At 40.0% G+C, this 12,290-nt stretch overlaps 1 protein-coding gene across 1 annotated transcript in view; it reads left to right on the top strand.

Annotated features, from left to right (window-relative positions):
- CSMD1 (CUB and Sushi multiple domains 1) overlaps positions 1-12,290 on the top strand; it is a 1,960,312-nt gene that overhangs the window by 1,367,849 nt on the left and 580,173 nt on the right. The window contains exon 11 of the mRNA XM_074947791.1: positions 5,838-5,941. Within this exon, the coding sequence (XP_074803892.1) occupies positions 5,838-5,941 (104 nt within the window). The remainder of the gene's footprint in view (positions 1-5,837; positions 5,942-12,290) is intronic.

Here is a 12,290-nt window from a genome sequence, read left to right as displayed (position 1 = left end):
AAATATCTGTGTGTCAGACATGCACAGGTGTATGTAAGGTGGCATGTACATTATACACTAGCTATTTGCAAAGGATGGATTGAAAGAAGGACCCACTGCAGATAGCCTGGTCCACACTTAGAATGCGTTTCTTTCTGGTGGTTGTGAAAATGAGGAAACACCACTGGTTAATGCCACCATAGTAATTTTTCAGTAATTTGTTTGGATATCAAATGAGTTGCATTTTTTTTAGGTGTCCAGAAGTAGTCTGGAATGGTTATCTAGGGTTTTTCATCATGGGGTATCTTAACGAAACAATTATTTAATAAGCTAAACAAAAATAGTTTGTATTTAATTGCAAAATTCACTTAACTATGGAGTCATGAATGGCACCTTTGCAATGATTCTTTTTTTGTAGTATAATCATTTATATAACACAACAGAGTATGTGATTGTATTGGTGCAATCTCTTTGAAATAACATTTTTTCAATACATACATTGTATATGTGTGCACATACAAGAACATTACCCCCATGCCCCAGTACTACAACCCCCTCCTCAAAACGAATCCACTTCACTTACAACGTAGGAAGGAGAAGACGGAGAGTAATGTTGTTGGTGGGGTTTTGCTTATTATTATTTTAAGTATGTGAGAGGCATTCAGATACTAGTGTTGATGAAAAAATATAGATACTTAAGTGCTAAATATAATTACATTATTTTTCACATATAAATCTCAAAATTTTGGACAAAGATCAATGACCATCATTATCTTCATTGTACAAATGAAACTGCTAATAGGGTAAATGTATTGTCCAAGTTAACACAGTGAGTCAGTGACAGCCCAAGGAACATAGCATAAATCTCTTGACTCTATATCTACTTGGATCCACTGCATCATGCTTTCTCCTTGACCTTCATTTTTATGAGTATAGAAGAAATTATCTTAAAAAAGAATACTGGATTTCAATTTTCTGACCTTACTGTCATAGGTGATCAGGTCCACTGTGTTTTCCCTATGAATAATCTTCACAATTACTGGGATTCTGTGCTTCTTATTATGGATTAAACCCTATTATTTTTGTATAATTTACTCTATTAAAAATATTCATAGCTGATTTGTAAACTGGAATGTAAATAAAACAATATGTAACAAAATGTAGCATATATATGATTCATTACTACTTTAAGAATATATTCAGTCATCGCTCTTTTGGTAAATAAGACTTTAATTACTGTTGCTTTAAAGCTGATTTATGTGAAGCTAGGTTTTTTATTGTCAAGGAGAACAGTTATACTTTTATGCTTCTGCATGCTTCTCATATTGTTCCTTGTCTTTATTTTTTCTTGACTTAGAAATGAAAATTTGGCATGTTAATCATTGTTATAACCTAGGGACATTAGAGGGTGCAGCTAGGAGCAGGTGGGAACATGTATTATTCAACCTTCATGGTAGTGCCTATAATGCTACTGGTTATTGAAACATAATGCAGTGTAGTGAAGTACACTTTATCTCTGCATACAGCAGATTTACAAATACAGGCTATAAAAGGCGCATATTGTATGCAATAGATCATTGAACTGGAATGCTGACATATTGCCAAAATAATTTTGCATATGGTTTGGTCATATAATGATTTCTTTTAAGAGCTAGGCCTGCTGGCACCACTATACTTAAGGTTATGTGAGGGATTCCATTAATCCCCTGTATTTTTAATGGTGTGTAACTCATCTGTAAATAGTCACTCCATCTTGAAATTCAATATACAGAGTATTAGTCCAGGGGCATATTTAAACTCAGTATTTTAAACAAACTGCATTAGTTATTTTGAATTATAAATCAGCATAACAATTGAATTCTGGGGGAGCATTCAGATATGGGTATTTGGTTCTGTACATTTAAAATGGCTTTCTTCTTAAAAAGCAACGCTGAAGTATATTGGTCTATAATGCTGTTGTCTTAGTGGTGTTGTTTTTTTACATCTTTTTTATAACTGAGTTATTTAACTTAGTATATTCCATACACAATAATTCATTTTAGAAAAATACATAAAAAGTTCTTTAGCCCAATGAGACACTATTCATGTCTGGAGCCACAAAAGAGAGCTTTTTCACTACAACAGAAGCCAGTGCAATTGTTTGAGGGAGAAAATTATGTAGCAATACTTACAGAGGGCAGAATTTGCCAAGAAACAAGCTGGATTAATTTTCATGGAGGTTTCTTACTATTATTATTGTTTGTATAGCACCCAAAAGAGTACTAGGTACCACTAGTACAAATAGGAAGATACAGCCCTGGTCCCAAAGAGTTCACAGTCTGGTTTCAGACATGATGAAGGTGGGCAACTGTAATAGCAAGAGAGTTGAAGAAAGAGGTGTTTCAGTGACAGGATAACATGTTTACTCAGAAAGGCAAATGCACATCTTGGTGCAGGTATTCAGAAGTCCAAATAAAATAAATAAATGTCTGATTTATTTCCTGTATACATATTGCTGAAGTGGCTTATCTTCTAGCACGTTGATGTAGATTGTCATATAAATTCTATACAGGAGTTCAGCATCCCTAAGAGGAAAGTCTCTATCTACCAAAGTTCTTTTACAGAAAGATTCTTGACTAGGTAAAAATGCACAAATTCAAAAGCAAAAGTTTTCTTTGCCTTCGGGCTTTAACACACAGCCTGCTCCCACTGAAACCCACACAGTGCAGAGACAAGACACAACATGAGTAAGAAAAGTCCATCTGAGCAATGGTAGAAAACATGCTTGAAAATCAAAATGATAAAACTTGTTTGATCAATATAAATAACAGGGATGACAAATTGACCTTCCAAGTAAACAATCTGAAGCATCAGATGAAAACAGTAGAGGATTATTCTTCTTTGAGTTGTTGCAGATGTGTATTCCACTTATGGGCATTCATGGCAAGTGCACTGCAGTTGGAGACTTTTTTCCTATAACGGTGCCCACCGGGGCACCATATGTGTTGTATATCTCCTCTTGGTCCTCCTGTGGCTATATAAGGATGGTGCCTCCCTGATCAGTTCCTTCTTGCCACAAAGAGCCTTAGTTGGAGACCCCTGTGTGTGAGTCTCCTCCTGGCAGTTTTTCTTCTCTGCATCACAGTTGTGTTTCTGGGCCTTACCCTGTACATAGTCTTAATAGTTAGTACTCACAGTTTAGAGCTCTTCGTTGGTTTACTTAGTTTTTTATAAAAAAATTGTGATGCATAGCACTGTGGTGTAGCATTCTCTGGACTCTTATAGCACTGCCCATCATGCAGGGTTCAGTCCCTAACAGTGGGGCTGAACCCTGCATGACCTGGAATAGTGGGTGGGCCTGGGACCTGGAGTAGTGGGTGGGCCTGGCTCCTCCCACCAGCTACTAGGAAAGTGGAGTTGAGAAGAGGCTGAATATTGAACAGTAAATACCTCCAGAAGGGGATCAGATGGTTTAGTGGCCCAGCTGGAGAGCTGGGACCAGAAAGGCCCAGAGCAGGTGAGGACAGTGTCTCCAGGGAGGAAGCTCTGGGGGTGTGGCCCCATACCAGAGCCAGGAGTTTTAAAGACTGAGCCTGAGAAGGGCTACAGACACTGAACAATGGATGGGTACTGGGATGGGCCCTTGTTGTACTGTATATCCCAGAAGGGATCTGTTTTGTTTCGCATACAGACTGTGTGTGTGACTCGGCTGGAGTGCTGAGTCATTGAAAACTGACATGAGAAACCTCCAATAGAGGTCACCGCAGACTAAGAGTGCAGGCCCATGCACAAGGCCAGGGAGCACTCACAAGATATCCAAGATATCCTAGAGTATTTGCTATACCTGAAATTATCAGGCCTGCCATTGAGTTCTCTGAGGGTGCACCTTGTGGTGATCTCAGCTATCTAGCCACATAGCAAAGAATAGGATATGATGGGCAAAGTCAGAGGAGTCTGTTTCCTTACCTACATGAGGCCAGGAAACAATGGGAGATAGGTGGAAGGTAGGAATGTAAAAGGTTAACAAGTTAGCATAGGCTTACTGTTAACCAACCTTAACCATTAACACCAGTGGCCACACAGCAGCGGGAGGGACCCCAGCACTGGCCATGCCGGCATGGTGGGAGGGACTCCAGCCCCAGCCGGGCTGGCCAGAGCAGTCCCAGCCACGTCAGGCTAGCCGGCCAGAGGGACCCCAGCCCTGGCTGTGCTGTGCCAGCCAACCTGCGGGACCCCAGTCCGAGCTGGGCCTGCAGGATCCCAGCCCGGCCGCACCATACCAGCCGGCCGGAGCAACCCCAGCCCTGGCCGTGCTGCACCGGCTGGACCTCACCCCCTCCCTCCCAGCCCCAGAGTGGCCCCAGCTGACCCGCACCAGCTGGCAGGAGGAACCCTAGCCCCAGCCCCTGCCATGCCAGGTTGGCCAGAGCAACCTCAGTTAATGGTTAACCAGTTAAATGATATAATTTTAATCGTTTAACTGGTTAACTTTTTTAATCAATATTTAGATCCTAGTGGGAGGAGGGAGAGTTTTCCCAAGCCTCATTGAGGAGTGGCTCTGTCATGTAGGGAGAATACTCAGGAGATCAAAGCCATCAGCTTTTTAGCTGCTTTTGCCAGAATAGTGGCACAAAATGGCTGTTGCAGGACCCAGCACAGGTGCTGACTTCCCAAAGTGCCGGGGGGGTGGAGGGGGGCATTGATCCATGTGCAGGGCCTGCCGGCAGGCAGGACGCACTGTGGGGAGGGAGAGGTTCTGATAGTGGGGCTGCCAGTGGGTGCCCTGGAGCACTCATGGAATCTGCACCTATTGGAGCCAGGATCTGGCCCCAATACTGTTGTTAGTCCCAAAACATAAGCAAAAAGAGCACCCTCCTGTAAACAAATTTTCATGGAAATTGAATCACAGGTTGTCCTGGTGTAACCAATCATCAACAAGATAAGGACACAATGAATAACTTATTGAGACAGACTATCTGCTGAAAACCTGATATATAGATACAGGAAGTAAAAGGAGTAATATTAGTGACTGCAGCAGACTGACACAGAGCTGTAATAAGGTCCTAATTCTGGACTCATATTTTTTTGTGGAGCTTTATGAAAAGAACATTTCTGTACTTCATACTATGATTTTCAATGGAATACAGTAAATATATGAAATTTTTTGGAGGGAACACTTTTTTTTTCTTTCATTACGATTAGAATTCATGGAAAGTTTATATTGAATACTAAGTAAAATCAATTTCTTCACAATATCTTCTGTGTTAACAAATTTATAGACAGTAGTTAAGGAGTTCTTAGATTTCTCTTACTGATGTACATGTACCATCCCTTACCTCGCTCTCTCATGAAGTGGACAATCTTTAATAGTTCATCCTCATCTCCTGTTTTATTTTATATTTCAACTGAAATGGAAAATATTCTGTAAGGTATTTCTGAGATTTTCATATTTATAGTTTCCAAAAACGTGTAGATATAATGATATTTATTGCACTCTATACTTTAGAATGGCTTTCTTTTATGTCACTGTATATTATTATACTTTTCCATTGCCAAAATATCAATATCAGTATATAATAATAATAACTAAAATAAAGTGCTATTTTTATTTATTAACTTTAAAAACTATCAAAGGATGTTGCTACCCTTAATACCTTTATCTGAAGACTTCTTTCTTGTTATTAGACAACATGAAAATTTTTATTTTCAGTTTATTTTTCTGTAGGTCTTGGTCAAATTTAAACAACAATTGTGGAAGTCGATGGGAGTGAGGACTTTAGGGTTTGACTCCAGAAGCTAAAGCATTTGTTAAACATATTATAAATCATCTAATCTGTAGGATATAATTTAATTAAATATGTATCTTTTCATTCTAATAGGTCATAAAGCTAGCTTTTGAAGAGTTTGAACTGGAAAGAGGATATGACACCCTGACTGTAGGGGATGCTGGGAAAGTGGGAGACACCAGAACAGTGTTGTATGTGTAAGTACACTTCTTAAATAGTTATGGTTTGATATTTACTAGAATTCACATTGGTTTTCTATGTTCTATATATATTAAAATTAGTGACTCAGAAATATGGTTTGCATGAAGTATGCCTATTAGATCAAAAGTCTGAAACCATATCACTGAACAGAAGCTCAAGAATTCATGTACACAAAGCCAAAAGAGAAATTTAAAAACAATAAAGTATAAATAAATCTTACCACAAAAAAGTAATTGAGTAAAAGAAAACTTTGTCAGCCAGACACTGTATCATGTCTCAAGATTCCTGAGTTTATGCCAATTTTAGCAAATCAGTGGTGTAATCTCTTTTTTAAAATAATGCAAAGTCCCACCACCTGTAAGGGAACTCTGGTGAGTCAGCTACGGTGGAAGATATATGTGCACAGTCTCTCAAATGAGAAAAAACAGTTACCTCTACAGTAACCGTTGTTCTTTGAGATGTGTTGTGCACATATACATTCCACGATCCTCTCACCTCCCCCACTACTTTGGATATTACTTAGATGACAGTGCAAAGGAATGGAGAAGGAGACAGCAGCCACGGCCTTTTTATGCCCTTGGCTCTGAGCATGAATAGAGAGGGGTGGTACCACCGCCTAGTGATACTGCTGACAAAAGTCTCCAACTGGAGTACATTGGGTATACATACACCAACACAGGAATATATTTGTGCACAACTTATCTTGAAGAACAGTTACTGCGAGTTAGGTAACCATTTTTTAAACTATATACATCCACGATTTGAGTCATAAACAGGTGAAAATAGAATGTTAAAAGTTCAAACTGAAATTTTGAGTTTAATATAAAGTACAAAAATATCTGAGATAAATAAATTAGCCATGAATACATATGAAAACTGCTAATTTTTGTTTCAAAGCTTGGGATGTGGAGTGTAAGAGCTAGATATAAAGGGGCTTTTGGTTAATAGGATTTTACTGTATCTGACAACTTTTAGGGCATTTATAAACCTTTCCTACCATAAAGAATGAACGTAAAGTATTTTTTAAAGAATAGATGTATGTCACAAGCAGAATTCCTATAGCAAGGCAGGGAGAAGATGAGTCCAAGAAGTCTACTAGTGATCTTATTATGCAAATCTAATTTCCCTAGGAAGCACTTACATAGCATGGTAGTGAGTGTTACAGAAAAAAGCAGAAAGGGTCTGCTCATTTGTATGAGGCTTCCAACTTCTGAGCAGCATCATGCATCCTGGATGAAAAGCAGCTGCACTTCTTTCCTCCCCTCACTCCCCTCCATAAAATGATTGTTCTTATGTTTAGTGTGGTGCCTTTGTGCTGTCAGCATATGAGGTAACAGCAGAAGTCTCTTCCTTCTACATCAAAACTCCTTAATTAGTTAACACCAGGAACATTTGAACTACACAGAGCGCCTTGCATTCAAATCATGAAATGTATACCACACAGCCCAGTGTAACTGATCTTTCTAGAGATTATAGGAAGGGAGAAAAATCTTTCCTTCAAACAGTTCTTTTCAAAGGCACAGTTGTTAAAATGTGGGGCACACCCAAAAAGACACCGACCCCAAATAAATTCTGAAACACCTGAACTATTATCTATGTCTGAATAACCTGAGTCCTTCCCATGCTGTCCAACATGGTTTAGGGCACAAAAGAGGCTCCAGCATCCCCACCTATCATGCTGTTTGCTGGAATGGCCACCTTGTTGTGTTTTTTATGAGCTTAGGTTGTTCACCTATCACTGAACTTCCAAGCTGAAGGACAAGTGGACTGCTTTTTGTCTGGCCCATACCCTTTGAGCTCTCTGACTTAGGTGGCCCTACTAGGAATTAAAACTCCCACTGGCATATCTCTCAGGGTCTTGGGAACACACAAGACTTCCTACCACATCAAGGTGAAATCCCCAGGAAAGGCTGTCTGAATGACTTGTCTTCTAATACTAATAATTGGGGATTGCCCTGAAACCAAATATTTTTCCTTAATATGTGTAATATCTGGGTTTGAATCAATATTCTTAGTATCCTCATATTTGGGGGATTCCGGAAAAACAATTGGGATCAGCTTTGATATCTGACTGTTGAGCTGAGCAAGCTTATGGGTGCCCCACCAATTCTGCTTCGTGTCTTAGTTTTTCAAGCATTCAGGAGTAACATTTTTATATATAACTCATTCTATATAGCACTGAAATGCCTCTGCCTTATGATTACAGTGGTTTAACATAACTTGCACCACCACCAACATCTGGTTAAGACAGGAAATGAATAATAACTGATTAAAATAAATTGGTAGTAGAAACATAGGTAGGTTAAAATATAATGGAATTGCATTTTCTTTAGGATGTTACAGTGCTTATTAAATCTACAGAATAGAAAATAATTAGTTTGATCCCCAAGTTTTTATTATGACAGTATTTGTGTAGTTATACTTGCATCATATCCTGTCAAATACTGTATATTTAACATGCACTGTGAATTTGCTCCATTTTGTTTTAAAATAGGGGGATATAAAGGGACTAGTCTTAGTGCATTATAGACACAGTTACTGATTGTTTCATCATAATTGAAGGGGCTAATATCAAAATGTCAAAGTAATTTTATCATCAAAACTTTCTATTAGTTGGTGTTAATACCTCCTTTTGAAATAAAAGATTTGAACAGTGCCTTTCAAGCTTTTTATGATTTCTGAGGGAATGAGGCAGCTTACAGTGAAGCTTCCATTAGAGTGGTTTTATTTATAAGCTCTTTAAATATAATGCCAGGGCCTTGTGCTGAACAGGTTTCTCTGGGCAGCCTAAGGGCCAAATCTTTATGAACGTCTCTTTAAAATATCACCTACAAAAATTCATGGGCATGTCTACCTCTTTCTCGTAGTGATGAAAGATCACTAGGTTTAGAGTCTTGATCGGCTAATTATGCAAAATAAGTGCTTATCTGAACCCAAACTAAACCTCTAAGCCTTTTGAGTCTTTCCTTACCACACAAGTTATCTTCTGTAAACATACAAACAAGCTAGCTCCCCAAAAGTTACCAAATCCCAACCCAACTACTGGAATTGGAGGGGGAGGGAATGAAGTGCCCACTTAATTGCTTACCCTCACTGCAAAATTCATAAATGCTAGCTAATTCTAGGGTGTGGGGAAAGAAATAGAGCAAGATGCCTGTTCAGCCCTCCAGTGGAAAGGGCTACAAGGAGGGACTGGGATTGGATGACCTCCCTCCCTGACCCCAGAAGACTTGTACAGAAAGTGATGCATGGGAAGAAATAGGCTGCCAGCTGCCTTTGGAGATGACCTATCCATTGTAATGACAATCTGCAAAGCTGTCCCTAATGTACAATTCATACCATAGTTTGGTCATTCAGATAATGATTTTCCTAGTGTATCATTGTGACCTATTGCTCAGGTCACCCAGAACTGTGAGCCATCTGTTACCACTCCACCTCAGCAAGAGTGAGCTTTGCTGTAGCTAACCTAGGTCTCAACTTCCTGGCACAGCAGCTTGTCTGCCTTTCCAGCAAACACTTCAGGACTCTGCCAGTCCAAACCTTGCTCTGCAGGTAGCAATCAGGGAACGCAAGTTCCTGAGTTCCCCAGAAACATCTTTCTGCAGTGTTCAGTCACTCTTAGTGGACTGTCACAGAAGTTATTAAGTTTGCTGCATCCAAAGAGACTGAGCCCAAACAGCCTGTTAGGTTAGCTAAAGACTTCCATTTCTATATAACAGCACTGAGGTGGTTTCTGTAATAAAAGAAGAAGAAGTTTATTAACAAACCACATATGTTTAAGTGATTTCAGGTAAGAATGAAGGAGCTATGAAAGGTTACAAATAATGGCTTTCTAATGACTACAACTTAACTTCAGCAAGTTACAATCGATCTAAGCAGATTTCTTACCTATATACTCAGTTCCAAAGATTTCAACCCCTTTGGTTGAAGGATGAACCTTCCTCAGATTTCAGATTTCTCTTTTGTCCCTCAGGTGGTAGAAAGTCATTTTGGCATCTATTTTTGCTTATATTTTCCAAAGTCCATTTTCTCTGTTTTTTAGAGCCAGAAAGTTTAATCAAAAACACTTCACCCATTCCGAGAATGAGGTTAGGGAAACTTATGTTGTTTTGCCAGTGTTAAAATTTTGTATAACAGTTTCATTAAGAAGGTTTGGAGCAGTGACTTAAAGTTGTGTGTGGGGGGAAAGGGGGTCAGGGTTACTTGGAGATGAGAGTGGTGACTTTTACTGTCCACCCAATTCTGGCCAAGTTATAAGTCTCTATCTCTGTTTTGCATGTTCAGTAGAGGCTGGCAGCTAAATTCTTTGAAGATTCTATTTGCAACAAGCATGTTGCTGCCCAGGGCTGCAGGGACTGAGGAGAACTTTTCTTGTAATTTCTCCTCCTTTTTGCTAGGGCCCACTATAGTGCCAGGCACCAAGCCTGAGATTGGAGTGAGGCTCTCTCCTGTGCTCTTAATATTTCATGAACCAACACATCGGCCTGCAGTGCTTTTACACTTTTTGGTGGGATTAGTCCTCCAAAACTCTTGGATGTGCTTTATTAAACTTTAGTTTCATGGCTTTACTAATTCTGTCACATCATAAACCCTTTTCTGACTTCAGTGATACAGAATGATGAACAATTTTGTTTGCTTGGTGCCAGTAGTATGAAATCAGGAGTTGGTGAGCCAAAACCCAGCACATTAAGTCATCTATCTGAAAAAGGAACAATGTCTTCATGTACTAGTTTTCCATAAAATAAAGTAAAAATAAAAATCAGTTTTCTGCACTTGAATTCATAAAACTGCTATGATTACCTCCTATGTTCCATCACAAAGATATTTTTATATAATCCCTGATCCTTTTCTTCTCTTCATGCACAGTTTAGAAAACTAATGGAGGTTTAAAAAACAATCTCAGCCTTCCTAATTGTTAAAGAACAGCCAAGCTTCTTTTTTTCCCCTGCACATAGCTGGGAAACACATTTTAGTTTTAAATCTTATTTTTTATAGTATGTAGAAAGGGTCAAAGTGAGACCCTTGTCCATTATCTTTGAAAACTCATGGCGATCCAGGGAAGTCCCGGACGACTGGAAAAAGGCTAATGTAGTGCCCATCTTTAAAAAAGGGAAGAAGGAGGATCCTGGGAACTACAGGCCAGTCAGCCTCACCTCAGTCCCCGGAAAAATCATGGAGCAGGTCCTCAAGGAATCAATTCTGAAGCACTTAGAGGAGAGGAAAGTGATCAGGAACAGTCAGCATGGATTCACCAAGGGCAAGTCATGCCTGACTAATCTAATTGCCTTCTATGATGAGATAACTGGTTCTGTGGATGAAGGGAAAGCAGTGGACGTCGTGTTCCTTGACTTTAGCAAAGCTTTTGACATGGTCTCCCACAGTATTCTTGTCAGCAAGTTAAAGAAGTATGGGCTGGATGAATGCACTACAAGGTGGGTAGAAAATTGGCTAGATTGTAGGGCTCAATGGATAGTGATCAATGGCTCCGCGTCTCGTTGGCAGCCAGTATCAAGCGGAGTGCCCCAAGGGTTGGTCCTGGGGCCGGTTTTGTTCAATATCTTCATTAACGATCTGGAGGATGGTGTGGATTGCACCCTCAGCAAGTTTGCAGATGACACTAAACTGGGAGGAGTGGTAGATACGCTGGAGGGTAGGGATAGGATACAGAGGGACCTAGATAAATTGGAGGATTGGGCCAAAAGAAATCTGATGAGGTTCAACAAGGACAAGTGCAGAGTCCTGCACTTAGGACGGAAGAATCCAATGCATCGCTACAGACTAGGAACCGAATGGCTAGGCAGCAGTTCTGCAGAAAAGGACCTAGGGGTTACAGTGGACGAGAAGCTGGATATGAGTCAACAGTGTGCCCTAGTAGCCAAGAAGGCCAATGGCATTCTGGGATGTATAAGTAGGGGCATAGCCAGCAGATCGAGGGACGTGATCGTTTCCCTCTATTTGACATTGGTGAGGCCTCATCTGGAGTATGTGTCCAGTTTTGGGCCCCACACTACAAGAAGGATATGGAAAAATTGGAAAGAGTCCAGCGGAGGGCAACAAAAATGATTAGGGAACTGGAAAACATGACTTACGAGGAGAGGCTGAGGGAACTGGGATTGTTTAGTTTACAGAAGAGAAGAAGGAGGGGAGATTTGATAGCTGCTTTCAACTACCTGAAAGGTGGTTCCAAAGAGGATGGATCTAGACTATTCTCAGTGGTAGCGGATGACAGGACAAGGAGTAATGGTCTCAAGTTGCAGTGGGGGAGATTTAGGTTTTATATTAGGAAAAACGTTTTCATTAGCAGGGTGGTGAAACACTGGAATGCATTACCTAGGGAGGTGGTGG

Source organism: Natator depressus, chromosome 3 (genome assembly GCF_965152275.1).
Source record: "Natator depressus isolate rNatDep1 chromosome 3, rNatDep2.hap1, whole genome shotgun sequence".
Classification (NCBI taxonomy): Eukaryota; Metazoa; Chordata; order Testudines; family Cheloniidae; genus Natator; species Natator depressus.
Note: the sequence above shows the minus strand (reverse complement) of the source record. Positions and strands in the feature narration are given on the sequence as shown.